The following is a 16,981-nucleotide window of genomic DNA, read 5'->3' as shown; positions in this document are numbered from 1 at the left end:
ATGCAGGGAGTGCGCAGACAACACAGAAGCTCACAGTCCGGGTCACAAAAGTTCAACGGGTGGCCGTCGGGAAGCTGTGTGTCCCCTGAAATTGATTGGCCAATTGTTCCAACATCCAGCTGATCCGCAGCGGAGACAGGGATTGTGGGGGGGGGATGGGAGGGGGAGGGGAAGGGATGGTGATGTAGCTGCGTGCTGCTGGAATCGATGAAGAGGTGCGGGAGGATGAAATGCATGGAAGAACTGAGGAAGGTGTCGCCGCGTCGGAAATATTAATTTTCAGCTCCGAGGGCTGGGATGTATACGTGCATGCATGGTAGAAGTATGAAGAGATGATCCATGGCCACCACAAGAGATGTAAGGGATGTAACCAGAAACGACTGAATCTTTGCCCATATATGACATGTGACGCCAAGGAGGCTTTTGCCGACTCTTGCCGCCATGGCAACACCACTCAAGCCATTGGTGGCCAAAACACAAACACATCGCAGTGCCGCTAGAAGGGTCAGATTTTGAATCAATCTTGTTGAAACCTACCAACAGGAATTTGCTTGTGGAATTTGCTTGTAAGCTTTATTCCTAGTGGGTTTTTTTTTTTCTCACTAAAGTCTTAAATTCTTTCTGATGGGTATGGATGCATTTCACTATATTGTCTGAATATTGCCTTGCTCAATATTGTATAAAATGAACCAAGATGTAGTAATATCAATGGCATGGACAACATGAACTGCTGCTGTTTTAATAATCAGATTGAAAATTTGACAAATTTGCAGCAAACAGGAGGAGTTCTGTAAATATATGACAAGGAATATGAAATACAAAATACATTTGAAATCCAGATGGACCAGGAATTGATGACAACTAAACACAGAATTCTCTCCTCTGCCCCATCGTAGTTAGCAATGGCGGAGGAAATGGATAGAGACAGCTCCATGGCTCGTTAGACCCCCAGCGATGTCCCTCCATCACCCCCTGCGTCCCTTGATCGACAGTGACTCCCCAGCCAGCGGCAGGCCTGTGCCGTGACATACCAGTGACCTCCATTCGGCACGGGGGCGGGGGTGAAGGGCAGGGCTTGAGGTTAACCTTCCATTTTACTCACGTTTCTGAGAGCATTCTCCGATATGGGATGCGATGAATGGTGGAAGAGATTCATTAGGGTGACCATTCAAAGTTTTCTCATCTTCAGTGCATCACATCATGCCACATACCTTCAATCATAAGCTTGATATTACAGATTATGATCCATAGAGAGGATTTTTAGAGCCCAAATACAAGTGTTATTTTGTCGACGCACCTCATAACCTCCGACCCACTTAGAAAGTTTGTTGAACTAGACCAATATTTTTTGCCGAGGCAACCAATATCTAAAATATTGGATGGAAAGAGGGGGATTCCCCAAAGGTCTTATAAACTGCACCGTGATTGGTTGAGATATACGAGATGACCCAAAATATGAAGTAAAAACGTCTGTGATTGGTCAATCACGAATTAACTAAAATATCGTTCTTTCTAAAGTTATGTGTTTATTAAAACAAATTTCATATTAATCAGTTAAAATTGTACATCAAAATACATAGATCACAGTTTATCTTGGAATGAAGTGGATTAATACCATACCCCATGTCAGGATCAAGTACACTAGGAGACCATACAGCATTCAGAGACAGAAAGGGCAAGTGAAAATATTCTTTGCTAAAATCCTCTGTAGGATAATAATGATAATATTGGATGTCCTATTTTCGGTTAATACAAGGAAATATTGGACTCGCTAAGCAAAATATTGGACTCGTCTTCGACTCGTCCAATATTTGTGCATAGCTCGTCCAATATTTCCTTGTATTAACCTCAAGGCCATCCAATATTATATAAATATCTGCTAATCCAGTAAATTGTTTATTCATCTTTGACTTTACCACTATGACCTCTGGCAAACTAAATTGATCATAATGCTAATTTTGATAACACCTAATGATCTACATAACTATATTTACAATGCAGATCTGATTTTGTGTACTCATATGACACTTCCCATATACCGCTTTATACATAGACCTACTTTAAATAATTTTTTTCCTTAACTGGTCTAAAACCATTCTCAGCATCAGAGGACATTCCTGGTAAGAGTGTGTTTGAGGTTAGACAGTGTGTAACACTGGAATGGCAAAGATCTGAGGGCAATAGTTTACAAACATACATAAATACCAATGCATACACACCCAAAACAGAAAAACTTGCTAAAATATACAAATATATGCATTACACACACAGACATTCACATACACATCCATGCCCAAAAGTGAAACATAACTGAATATATGCACAGTCAGACACATACATGTGAAATGACACATAGGCCTACACACAAACTTACAAACTTACACACCATGAACAGAAGCACACAAAGAAAATGGCCTTGCTTTGGCATTTTCTTACCAGCTCCCAGTGCAAAGAAGAAGCTCTGTTTTGGTCTTGATTCCAGAATCGCCTTGACTCGCATAGCCATGCGCATGTTCCTCTTGTAGATCAGCTCCTGACGGAAGTATCGGTCGATTTGATTGGCCAGCTCAATCTCTGCTGCCGTCAATGTCGTGTTACCCATGCTTGGCACCTGCATAAATAGGAACACGCCCAATTTGTCAAGATAACAAAGATCAGTCGGAGACAAAATTGAAATTGCAACTATTTTCCAAAGACTCTTATTCTGATGGTAGTCATATTACTGTTGTCCAATTACATGTGTTTGATGATATGAAATATCCAGGAAAAATACTTTAGCTTTAAAAAGTATAGACATTATTCTGTTTGAAAAAGTCCCTGAACATAAAAAGAATATGAACATTAAAAACAAGACAGAGACCATTGAGCATGTCTCTTCACTATGAAGACTATAGCAGTTCAGATTCCCAAAGCCTCCAAAAACTAGAAGTGTTGCTATGGCAACTGGTATGCCTTCACTTACTTCATTATTGTAGCAATAGGTCTACAGCATGCTTCGTGGCAGAGGCAAAAGAATGAATATAATAAAAAAGTGAGCAAATCATTCTAGTGTCATTCCAAGTATAACATCTCATCATTTTGCACAGAAAGTCATCCTTTACAAATCTAGAAACACTCTAAAGTATCAACTGTTGTGAAATAATCTAATTAGGGCAACTTTCCTTGGAAAAAAATAATTACGTGACCCGCACTCATCTTAAGCTGAGAGAACTTTTCATGTTTGGTTCGAAATCCACTAATGGTACGTAATAGTTCATCCGTACAGAAGTATTCGTTCGCGTCCTCCACGGTTCACTGTCAGACGTGCTGCTACAATTACGGGTGGAAATCATGGAATGCCGTCGTCTGCAGCAATTTGCAATCCCCCGTTTTGACATGCAAGCTAAAATTGAGTAGTCACATAATTTGATTGGTCAACAATTACTGCACTTTGAAATTAAATTTTCGGCTTCTTTGCACGCACTTTGCCTGTCAGAAGTGTGTCGAAACGTTGTAATTTAATATAACTTCACAGACATTCTTGGGGAAAACACAAACATATATTTTATATATGTGCACTCACATACACACTCTCAGAAAGAATGCATCCAAAGAGCCCTGAATTCAATTAGGCCACAACCAAATGCTGCTGACAACAAATGCGCTGACTCTTTTATGTTCGGGTAATTTAATCAGATCGAGCATTCAACACCTCAGTCAAAAAGTCGTCATACCTGTGATGGATGACTTCAGCTAAACTTCTTCCCCCCCCCCTTTTTTCTGTTGCTTTTGAGCCAAGCAGTGCATTCCTACCATTAGATTGGACGAGTTCAAAACTTGGTGATATTCAGGCATAAAGAGTAGGGAGAGATATTCTCCTTCCCTTGCATTGTGTTGCCACTTCATTAAGTCTATTTTCTTCCTTCTATTTTTTCTTCGTTCTTTTACTATCCTCTTCCTTCCAATCCTCTCATGACCTCACTACACTTTCACTTTTCTCAGTTACCTCCTCCCCCCCCCCCCCATCTCCCTCTTTCCATTTATCTATCATATTTGTTGATAAAATCATACTTTTTAAACTCAAATTTCTTTCTCTTATTCCACTTCTTCCCCCTAACAATTGTCTCTACTGTCCATTCACAGGCAAAAAATGTATAAAACGTGTACTTTTGTTACTTTTGTATCATTTTGATATCCTCTCATTTTTCTCTCATTAGTTAGGCCTATAATTTTCTCCATACATTTGTTTTTTAAACATGCATCTTTGGAATTTGGTGATTGAATTACAGATATTTCTAAATAACTGTTATCATAAACATAATGTTACCCAACATACTTACTCAAAGACTGCCAATATGCAATTTGTAGAATATACATTTGGGCTCATCATTTGCAAAGCAAAAGAGTATCAACTCTGCCTGTATGAATTTTTGGCTCTTAACTGATAATAATTTGCACAGTCAAGATATGGACTACATATCAGTTTAACATTTCTTGCAAAAAAATAAAAGAAGAACAGTTTATCCATCTCTCAATTTGCCTCAACACTTCATGCTCACGATATTTTTTTATATATATACTTAGCTGCTTCCTGTTAGCAAAAACATGTCTAAGTATACCTTTGAATCTCACTGTACTTTTATATCTCTATTTTCTTCTTTTTTGCAGTATTTTTTTCCTCCTCTCAATCATCATCGATTCCCTACGATTCAATGCACTATCATTCCGGTCTCTTTTGAGACGTACAGAAAAAATCCCTTTTACGCCAACTTCGGTGTAATTCCCGGCCTGATCCGTGCCCATTCAAGGCGGGCCTGGGCGGCGTGCCTCGCCTGTCAACGGATATCATAACTCCATTCAGACCTGCCTGATAAATGAGGCACAAAATTGCTGCCCAGTTTAGTGCAAATGATTGGATCGCTTCTCTCCCCCATTCAGACTATTCAGACGACAGCAAATAGAAGGGTCACTCGGGTCATTTAACCATTTTCTCTCCATTTTTACTTTTTTCTTTTCCTTTTTTTACTTGCCAGATAGAATTTTACATAGGCAGCAGTTCAATTAGAAGTTATTTGGAGGCAAAATGGCCTGCTAGGAGTACAATGGACTTAAACCGCAAGTAAACTATAACTCAAACTACAAACTCAAGTCAATTCGCCTTCTTACCCCCCTTCCCTCCCCCCCCCCCCCCCACTTTCCACTCTAAAATGTCATCAGCTTCACCATATTGAGTCAAATTCATATTCCATTCCTATACACATAAACTATTTTATGCGTATGTCCATTAAGGAAGAATTGTGATCAAATATGAGAAATACAACCAGTAGGCCTTAGCCATTCTGAAGCTCAACCTTCTTCAGAACTTTTCTGAAAGTGCAATCAGACCACTAGTACTTGGCCCGTCTCGTGACCAAAATACTTTTTTCAAGATTGTTCCTGTATGCGATGATTACCCTCAATCATATGTGCCAAGAGTGTTTTGTTTGGTCTCTGGTGCATTAACTAAATTCTTTGACAAAATTTTTGCATAGTTTTAGTAACTACGTAATTAATTTCTCCATCTTTGGTTGTTGTTGTTGTTGTTGTCATTGTCGATGTTATTGTTGCAGTTACTGTTATTGGAAAAAGAAACTTTGTCATTAGGAGAAATAGCAATGGCTTAAATATAATAATAGTATATAAATATCATAACTTTGATAAGACCATAGATGTTTTCAGTCCATACCTGAGCTGTGTCCTGGTTGAATATGACCGAGTTGAGGTCGCCGCAGTTGTAGTGCCAGATGAGGTCCTCGGTGGTGTAGGTCTGACGTATGGTGCCCGCCCTTAGGCTTTCCTGATGCCACAACGTCTGGTTCAGGGCAAACACCTCCTGTGTAGGACAAGAGGAGCAGGCAAGATTTTGACATTAGTTACGTTCACATGCAGTTGCCAAACTTGAAGCTTACAACGTAGGTCAAAAACTTAACTGTTGATGATTAGCTCCACTCGTGAATTCATGATGCGGGTTCACATGTGCACCTAAACTTTTGAAGTTACAACTTATGAACGAATCCCACTCAATGATTACGCCGGTGCAGAGTCTTTGCTAGATGACCTTATGCCCATACAAAATAGCGCAGCGAATGAGATGCAAGGTTCATGCTAACTCACAAGCTCGTTGATTATTGTGTCCACGCGGAGCGAAACCATGAGTGGGGACCCCCCCCGTAGCTCGTGGAGAGAGCGTAAACCCTAAGATGTCTTGTGGTTCTAATCATCGACTAAACTTTAAGATTGCTAACTTTCGAGTGCGTCCACATGGTGCTAAACTACAAGCTAATCATCGAGAGTTAAGTTTTTGACCTAAACTTAAAAGTTTAGGAACAGCGTGTGAACCTGTAACTATTAACTTACATTCTGAAACTCAACCCTGTGCTTCGAGTGCAACATTTGGTTTACAGTCGTAAAATGTAAGACACTTGCATTCTGAGAATTTGAACTCATTTGTTGTCCAGAAGCTGGGAGACAAAACACATGGAGAATAAGAAGATTCATGGAATACTATTTGAATTCACTTGTCTCTGTGAAATTCCACAGTCATTTTCTCTGGATGAAAGTGCAGCAATATTCACTTTATACACTGTCATAAGACTCAGGGATACATGATAATTGAAATATCCAATTTGTAGACAAACTGGAAAACGGATTCAAAGAGAATAAAGAGATATGTACATATTACTTTCACTGGTCAATGGCATGGAATGTATATAGGCTTTCAAGAGATACTGTAAAAAATGTGCACAATATTTGTGGCATGAAATTTTTGCAAGTTGCCTAAACATTCAATTCATATTGAAGTACGGGTTTGAGAAATTGACAGTCTTTGAAAGTGTGAGAGGCTTGGCAGAATGGACTTTGACTTGTTCACCCATTCCATACTGAATTCTAAAATGCCCATAGAGTTAATGCACAGGCCACCAGGTTCTCGTACGGAACAGGTTAACAGGTGCAAGAAAGCAGATGATCTTCTGCTGTGAATGGAGAGGGTGCACATCATCTTCCTGATAATTGAATACATGGGATGGATACTTTCAACCAGAAGAAATTAAAGCATACACTGCCATCTCTTGAGGTAACCAGATACGGTCCGACATTTTTGTTATTCGTATCTGGAAGCTTGAGATAATGCACAGAATTTTCAATTCTCCAGGTCAATACTTGAAACCATGGCAATGACTGCATGGGTCTGAAACTTGGTGTCAATCCTTCACAGTGCAATAACCCTAGATTCCCTAGCCAGGGGGTGGGGGGGGGGGGGGGACGTGAACAGTAACTAAACCCTCTTGTCATAAAAATATGGTAGCATGAATTTATGATTTCTTTTGGGATGTGTGCTGAACAGAGAAGAATGAAGGCTTACAATGTGACAGAGGAAGAAAGAAGAAGAAAAAAAATCCTAATAGAAGGCCCAACCAAATTAGGTTGAGAGGACGTATCAATCAAAATGTCACTCTAGATTTGGTAGGTATAGGAATTAAGGAGGACACAATACAGGGGATAGACACATGGTCCCATAACTATGGAACCGGGTTTGGATTTCTCAGTGCGCAGACTGCACTGCTTTAAGACCGGCGCTCCAAGTTGGGCGTTTCTAGACGAACTCAGTTCCGGAGGTTGCTACAGACCGCCGTTGACCACTTTGTCACGCACACAATCTGCTCGCATAAACATGGCGCGATGCAGGGAGACATGTGTGTCTTTGACAGCTCAGCTGAAGGCTCAGAGACCACCATCACGCAACACCAGACCACATCTATCTCAAAAGAAAGCTCTTCCCCTGTAGTTCCTCCTCCTCCTTCTTTTTATGTTTGCTATTTAACTTCCCCTCCAAATAAAAATTTGGTGAAGGTAACTTGCAGTAACAATTTACATGAAGTTGAAACTTTTTCTTCTGTTATTGAAAATCATCATTCACTTAATGCGATTACACTGTGCAAAACAAAGACCATGAAAAGCCCTAGAAACAGTGGAATATGGAAAGTTTTGAAGACTGTACCATTGTCAATATCTGATGTTCAGTAGGTGCGTGGGCCTGCCTCATGACCTATCCCTTGATGAGTACTTTAGAATTACCATTGACAGACATATGATGCAGTACATATTTGCAGGTGGTAATGACATGTCTAACTATGAACCTTCCCCTTAAAGACAGCAAAAAAAAAAAAAAAAAAAAAACACAACCAAACAAACAAATTGAAATAAAAAAAAAGCAAAATAACAGATATCACATCACACAGCATCTGAAACATTCCTTCAAGCTAAAGAATCGTCTTTGATACAATGTGACTTGTAATCATGGGGGTGGGGGTGTTGGGGGGGATATCGTTCCATACCAAAGTAACACTCACACGGGGGCAAGACCTCACGTTGGAATGAACCGACAACCTCCACAACACATACGTTCGAGGCTCATCCTATCCTGCATGAGATATTTATAGCAGTACATCTATAGGCACTTCAAACATACTTCGCATGGTAACATTTCAGGGATGTGCCGAGTCATAAAACAATCTGGTAGGGAATCCAGAGTACAGCTATACTTGCCTTTGCAATCTGTGATATATTCATATCTACATTATTTATTACCTCATAATGGAAGCTTCTCTTTCAATTTCCCCATCTACATTCTAAATGAAATCGATTTCACATCGCGATGCAAAGAAACCATAACTCCTGAGTGTGAATGGGGCTCATGAGTGTGAATGGGGCTCATGAGTGCCTGATAAATGCCTCAATGAGGCAAGGCATTCTTGCATCATGCCTACGATGCATCCTGTTTTCAGACTGTCCATGAAAGGAAAAATAAAAATAGAGCAGGATTGAACAGGAAATGCTGGGTAGCTGGAACACGTTCCATCTGCTGTAGAGCCCTGGAGACAGCTCATTGTATCCATTCCACTGACAAATATATCTGTACGTGTGCTCAGGCAAAACCTTGATAATTCTTCCTGTCTTATTTCATGTGTTTGCAAGAAAAAAAATCATCTGATAACTTCATCCAACATGACTACATAGTACTACAATCAAAGCCTCTGCATATGGATAGCTAAATCTCTTATGGTTTGTGAGATACCATAGGTCTGGACCATCACTCATTGGCCCGAATTCACGAAGGTAGTACAAATGAAACCATGGTTTAAACCATTGACAAAGACCATGGGGCGCCAAGTGTCACACGGAATATTTTGTTACGAAATCGGTCATTTCGTGGACAAAATGACCGTCTCGTTAATGAAATTATCATTTCATGAACGAAATGTTCATTTAGTTACAAAATGTTGTCATTTCGTTACAAAAATAATCATTTCATCGACGTAATGACTGATTTCGTAATGAAATATTCCATGCGACACTTGGTGCTCCATGGTTTTTGTCCATGGTTTAAACCATGGTTTAAATTGTACCACCTTCGTGAATTCGGGCCATGGTGAGTAAATATGGTACCTGATCCCAGATAAAATTAATATTATGTTAAAGGAATTACATGATTTTGTGGGAATACATTATGCACACTAGGGCCACACACCTGAAAGTCATAGAAATGGCACTGCTCTACATGAAGGACCACATCATTCAGATACAGCATACCTGTAATCTAATGGCATACTGAATACCACCATGCTACGCCAACATGTCTTCTGGATGGGGTTGAGGTGGGGAGGAGTCTAGGAAAGATTCAAGGGGGTGGGAGGGTTGATCTCATGCGTAGAATTCTGAGGAGCTATATGGGGAGGTTACATTTATTTGCAACACAGAAACCAGCTTCTGCAGGGTATCAATTTGGTCTCCACATATTCACCTTGAGTCCTTTCTGATGCAAACTTGATTTGCCAGAGACTGTGGGGTCAAAAAGTTAACAAGACCCCTCACAACCCTTGCTGCTGCTGACTCTCTCTTTCAGGCACAGGTCATACAAAACTACATGAAACACAATTCTGAGAACTTGCTATGGTTTCAAAAGCATGGAAGCCCAAAGAGCAGGCAATTACCATGCTTAAATCTGCTTTGTTTCTGCACAAGAAGAAAGGTAGGCCAAATTCATTCTCATAGGCCAATTATCAAAACTGAAAGACTTTTTGACAAGCAATTTCATGTGGTATGTGGCAATAATACACAGGGTGTTACCAAGCAAGCAACCACACATTCATACACATTCTCAGCATGAACATATCAGGTGAATGTACCTCCCAAATACATTGTTCAATGACTACCTGGTAGGCCTATTGGATATTCACACCTTCAAAATATTCTACACACTTTTCTGATATATTCTACTCAGTTTTACTGATAGCTTGTTCAATTTCACCAGTTTCAACTGAGATAATACTCTAAATGAATTAGATTTATAGGTGATATATTAGAAGGAAGTCACAATTTGGAAGATATTTTACAGAGAGACATAGTCCCCTTTGATACTGGAGGTACTGAAAACAAGTTTGTATTTGGAGAATATGGATATAACTAACTTCTTATACTGCATGTAGGTGGTATATAAGCAGATAAATCAAGGAGAAAAGCTAACATTAACACCAGCCAAAATAATGAAACTCTAGCTTCACTCAATTTCAGATTGAACATATTGTTGTCATTCTTTTCACTTGAGTACATGTTACACTGACATATTTGTTTCAAGATATGTAGGCCTATGTTATAAGTAAATCATGCATAAAATAAAATGTCCTACATACATGTACACGTGTCTGCTATCAACGTAAGATATCTATTTTCAAAGAAATGAAAATATGTTTTGGTAAATTGAATCCCAATATAAATCTAGTGCAGGCTTTCTAATAAACTGAAGAAAAAAAGGAAAAACGCTGATGCTCAGCCAAAATAATTTCATCTCCTACTGAGATGCCTTCAATTTCAACTCCCTTTTTTGTGGTGGTGGTGGTTGTTGCTTCTTGAAGACGGCACGGGGAAGTGAACCCGTGCTTACCAAGGGCCGCTCATTAGCTGGAACAGAAAAATATCATCTGGAAATGGCAAATTAGGAGGAAATGAAGACGAAATGAAGATGTCTCTCGGACTGGCCGAGCGAGTCCGCAAGCCCCAGATTGGCTGGACGGCTCAAGAGAGCGACGCTAATGACCCTTCCGCCAATATGCCCCACGAAAATGGCCACCGTCTTTACTTGATGGACTTCTCATCCGACGAGTACTTTGTACATTGGCTGGTGGGAGGGTATAGGAGGTAAAGGAGGTCAAAAGACTGTTGACTGGGGATAAAAACAAAGGGTGCACTGATACAGAGGAAAGGCAATTTTGTGGAAAAGTGCTTGTTGTTTCTGCATTTCTTTGATTTCCTGCCTTCATTGGAAACAAACAGACACATAAACAAACAAACAAATACCAGACAGCCTCAGAAATGTTTTTAAGATGATGCTTTTGCTAAACTCTACAAGTGCAGGTTTAAGTGCAAATGCTTTTGTTTGTGGTCATGACTTTACACACATTACTGATGTGAAATTATGTAAGGACTGAAGGAAATATATTTACATCATGCAGAGGTCATCTTTAATCCCACGGAAAATGTTTTCCACTTTTTTTTTCCAAATACATCAAATATGTCAATAATTGCATAAATAATGTTTCAGATGTAAAGATGACACACTGATGAAATTTCTCTCCTTCTTGTCAGTGGACACTCCATTCCATCACCATATTTACTTCTTCTTTTTTTTTGTTATGATGGCAAAGTGTGTATTGCTCTTTTTTTTTCACAACAATAACATTTGTACATTGCAGTTGCTATTTAGGTTAAATAAAGGTAAGAAATGAAAACAAGTTTGTGTTTGAGCATATAAATTTCTGTTCAGGGTGCATTTATGCTCAATTCGTGAAGGCAGAGTCAGTATTTTGAAATGCTGAGCCAAAAAGCTGAACCATAAAGCTATTTAAGGGGGGGGGGGGGTGTACATGATCTTGTGTCTATGCTTCCTTTGTAAAGGCGATTACCGAAAGAGAGAATCACCGATTGTAAACTTGGTTCGTGTTTATGCTTCCCCATTGTATGTGAGTACAGAGAATTGCTGATCGTAACTGCATTTTTGTGTGTGTTTCGAATTAGCGTTTTAAAACGGCGTTTACATCAAAGTGGGTCAGGATTCACCCATGTTTTCCAACTAATCACATTTCAAAACCCTGATTATGGCCCCCCAAAAAGTTAAGCATAAATGCAACCCAGGTCTTCACCTGCCTAAAGGATCTTTATAGGGGCATGCATTCTTCTTTTGGTTATGAAGAATCTTGGAGTTGACATCTACAACTGTGTCATCTAAAGAATTTGTCTGTCAACTGTGGATTGCAGGAGCAACTGTAGCAAAAAAATCCTCCGAGCATGGTTTACAGGGGGAAGGCCAAACCACAGCTGACAGGGCTGGGGAATTATACCAGTCTCCAACATCCAAACACAGCATCGGAGGCGGTGAGAGGAAGGACCCAACAGAAGTCCACGCGCCTCTGTCACCAGACATCAAACTTGGCTCTGGGACATTTTCGATTATTCTCACACCCCATTTTCCACTTCAGAATTAAGAGCAGTCCTGGAAGAATAAACTTGAACTGCCACATCAATATTACCAGTCACAAAGCCTTGCAATCCTATTTGTTTGAATTTCTTGTCCATTCTTGCAAAAGATTACTAGTGTTTACACATCATTTTCAAACAAAGCAGTTGCCTACAAAAACCTTTTTACAAGAAAGACAAAATCAAATAAACGATTTTATATAATGATAAATTTCAAAAGGAAGTATATAAGATATTAAGATATAATGGGAGAGTATACTCAAGATTTTATTAGAGGGGGGATGAGATATTCCATGTTGTCACTGAATTACTCCTTTCAAAAAGCAGCATTAATTTTAAGGTGTGAACAGGTGTTTAGGGCATTTATGTGTGTTTCCAAAGTGTGAGTGAGAGAGAGAAAAAGAATCCAACCATTCATTGGGGTATACTTCACATGGGCACTTCTGCTTCTTACCTTAAGCTCCACATGTAACCTTGACATTGTAAAATAATTAATGCCACCTCTGCCCTTTATTTCACACAGGACTACACACTATGATTAATTATATCATCTGTGTATGGATTATGAACAGGTGCAATTCCTAAAATGTCATTATTCTGTTCCCCCCTCCCCCCTTGCACTATGTCACCATCTGCTTCTAAGGAAAATATGTATCATTTGTACTTTGTACCGAGTGTTTCATATCACATTCATGGTACACTTACAATTACTAGGTAGAAATCTGATGTGTTGGAGAAGATGGCAAAATAAAAATATAATGCCTCTTTTAGGCATTAATAGGTGATATATGCTAAAATATGGAGACATTGCAACAGACCAATGATATTTGAGGGAGAGAATCTGACATATATATCTTGTTCAGAAAGCAAATCAAATACGAGAAAACTTCCGTGTGAGTCGTCTCAACAGTCGTCTCTGGACAAATGGTGCAGTTACAGCTCTCCAAACGGCTTTCAAATCGGCTTTCAAATCTGGAGGTTATTGATTTACGCTGACGTTTATACCAATGAGTTATTGTCCCACAGAGGGCGGATATTTTCTTTTGATGTTCCCTCTGAAAAGATCTCACTGTCACAACATGATTAGCGCAAGCATATATCATCCGACAATAGTTCCTGTATTCTTCTGAAAACCAGTGACCCCCCAAGACCTGTAAATCCAGTTTAAAATGACCTCTGTAACATTTGATCATTACACATCAAACAGCAAACCATAAAGTTCCGGTTAAGATGTGAACCAAATGTACGCATGCATGGAATCTCTTTCTTTACGATCCAGTCGCCTCATCAACTGGCAACTCATGGATATACACAGCTGAAGAAAGCGATTCTTATCCAATCGTTCCTATTTTCCAGCGACTTTAAAACCAACATCCAAGTTGACCTGGTAGCTGTTATTAGTGGGTGCCTTTATCAACTCATTTCTGGCGCAGAATTAAAATTTCCAGACAACTTTCTGGGAGTTTTGGGCAGTTGATAAATGCAAAACTGTTTTGATTATGGGGTTAGAAATGCATTTCTGAAATGCTGAAAAAGTGCAATTGAAAACACGTTTGAGCCAGAAATGTATTTCTGTAGAGTTGATAAACACAAAGTTGTTTTGAAACATGTCTACAGCTTGGATCTGCTCATGCCACCCACTGTAAACTACACATCTCTGCTCCTCGGTTCAAACTGCATATCAAAATGGAGCGGCGCAGTGACAAGGCCTCATCAGTTGACTCACAACGGAGATGATAAACACAACAATTCGAGAAAGGCAATCCGAAAGGCGTTTGCAAATGCATTTTGATAGTGGATAATGAAATGTGTTTCAAACATGGGAAAGTGGATAAATGCAGCTTTAGTGCCAGTCAAACAGCAGGTAGCACATTTCAATCTCCATCAATTTGCTTCTTTCTTGTATTCTGGTCCTCATCAGGTGGGGAGCCCAGCGCAAGTTTGTTTGTTATGAAAACATATCAATGCACGCTGGAAGAAAGTATTCCATTGAGCAAGGTCCAATGAAGCAATGAAAACTGGAAAGTCAATATGTGCAAAAAGAAAAATTGTCTGATATTGTCTGTATACTCATCATTCTCAAAGTCTTGAAATTTGGACACTTCCTCTTTCCAAAAGCAAATGGTCCTAGATTTAAAACTGTATGGACAATACAGCTCTGCTACAGTAACTTATCCTACTAATAAACACCTTTACGTCCACTTAACCTTATAAGGCTTTTGCTGAACTTCGGGAGCCACAAAGTTGTATTAACTGGGTCAGGAAATTGTTTGAATGTTTCAAATTTTTTGGCAAGAACGGGAACACACATCTAATGTGCAGTACATGATTTCTAGTGGATCTCCCCCTGTCTTTCAAAAGAATAAATACTTTTTTATGCAGTTTAAATTTCTGTTTGACCAGATGGTGGTGGGATGCTACCGTCTATTCCCCTACAAATCACCACCATCTCTTCCTTCCCCACCCCCCCCCCCCCAAAAAAAAATCCCGCCACAGCCCGTTCATCTGTTGCCGGCGATGAAAGAGCGTCTGGCCTTTCCTCAAAGAGTTCCTTTCAATATCTTCACCCCTCTTTATGAGCGGTGGCGTCCGAGCGGTGACAAGCGATTGAGGGGGAAGGCTCCGACTCCACGGCTCAAAGACAAAGAAGAAGACTCCGCGACGATAATGGCCCATTCTCCGTCGCACTCTTTCAAGTTTTTCCCTTTGAAAGCTGCCAATTTGCCGCAAGCATACCGAAGAGAATTGCATTTTTCGTTGAAAAAGAAAAGAAAAGAAAAGAAAAAAAAAAGGTAAATGGAATTGGGATGTACACTGTTCGGCAGAGAATTGAATCCCTGCTACTAAATCATCCGCTCTTGTATCTTCTTTGCCTTCCTTTTCAGTCCTTTTGTCGTCCTTTCACGTCCTGTCAGGGATGATAGTGTCTCCAGCACAAAGGGCGCCATTATCCCGTTTTGCGGTGAACAATCGATTTACACTGGGGCATACTATTCTCTTTGGGGAGTGTGTACTTTGAATTGATAACAATCAAATTAAGTGGCAATCCTTGTGATATCATAACATTTTTTTTTTTGAGAGAGAGAGAGAGAGACACAGAGGTCATCTACATTGAAGGCAACCAACCTTAAAGAGAGTTTTTTATTTCAGCCAGTTTTATTCATTCAAAAGCAAAAGACGTTATTCACTATACATCCTTGTGCCATCTATCTCTTTCCCCCTCTACTTTATTCTCTCCTTTGTACGTGAAAGAAATAAATCATTTTATAAATTTCTGTTCCGATATTGCACATGTATTAAAGCTCTGAGACTCCGATTCAAATTGTCATGTTCACATTGCCTTCATTTAAGCTTTGAGATTGGATTCCAATGACGTACTGTAAATACTTAACTATCATACAGAAAGTGCATAGAGGTACCGGCTAGTCTACTCTATGTAAAATTAAACCTTTCCACGAATGTTTATAGCAAAATATTAATTCAGTTTTGTTAAGACATACAGTTGTATTTGAAAATATGTCCATTTATAAAACTATTCAAATTTATTACTGGTTTCCCTGAATACTATTAGAATACTGATATTGCTGTATCTCGAACGGTTATATTCAGTGTTATTTAATTCAATCACCCTGTCTTCTTATATGTGCTTTAGATATTAAAAAATGCACATCCTGAACCATGCAAAATTCAAAATTTAAATTACCTCAAGACCATTACTACGGGCTAAACATGATGTGAGAAGTGTATTTGGGAGAAATGTGATTCAAGTTTGTTTTCTCACTTACAAAGATTATTTCATTAATATGAGACATATTCCTGAACACACACACACACACACACACAAATCATTTGGCAATCTGAAAGGGCATTCTCTCTCTCTCTCTCTCTAATTATTATCATTATCATTTTAACTATGATTATTATTATCATCATTACTAGAATATAGTTATTAGAATATATATATATATCTATATATATATACATATATATACATATATATATATATATATATATATATATATATATATATATACATATACATATAATATATACACACACACATATATACATACATAATATAATAAATAGATAGTGAGAGAGATAATAACAATATTTGCCAATGGACAAAGCTTGCACGCCGTCTTGACTCATTGCTGGCAGATCACAGAGGTTGTTACTTTTCTACACCGGCCAGAGAAAGCACCCCTTCTGGCAATGGTCAAGTTCAAACCAATAAAACTTGACCATTCTGTCTATGATACACTAGCTTGTACAGTCATTCCTCTTCCACTGAGATGTCCAATGCAGTTATTCTCATCTAAAATCATCTGCATAAATTTGATGTTGCGTTGTGCTATTCAATCACAGCTCATCCAATCAGCATAAACTCTGACCAGCAAGGTCATGACAGTTTATAATCATGACTGTCTTT

General features: G+C 39.1%; 1 protein-coding gene across 1 annotated transcript in view; it reads right to left on the bottom strand.

Annotated features, from left to right (window-relative positions):
• LOC140236729 (metalloprotease TIKI1-like) overlaps positions 1 to 16,981 on the bottom strand; it is a 65,289-nt gene that overhangs the window by 30,542 nt on the left and 17,766 nt on the right. Inside the window, exons 3-4 of the mRNA XM_072316654.1 lie at positions 5,705 to 5,851; positions 2,437 to 2,611 (exon numbers count right to left, since the gene is read on the bottom strand). Coding sequence (XP_072172755.1) covers positions 2,437 to 2,611; positions 5,705 to 5,851 — 322 coding nt within the window. The remainder of the gene's footprint in view (positions 1 to 2,436; positions 2,612 to 5,704; positions 5,852 to 16,981) is intronic.

This window comes from Diadema setosum, chromosome 13, assembly GCF_964275005.1.
Source record: "Diadema setosum chromosome 13, eeDiaSeto1, whole genome shotgun sequence".
NCBI lineage: Eukaryota > Metazoa > Echinodermata > Echinoidea > Diadematoida > Diadematidae > Diadema > Diadema setosum.
This window is presented reverse-complemented; position numbering and strand designations above follow the sequence as displayed.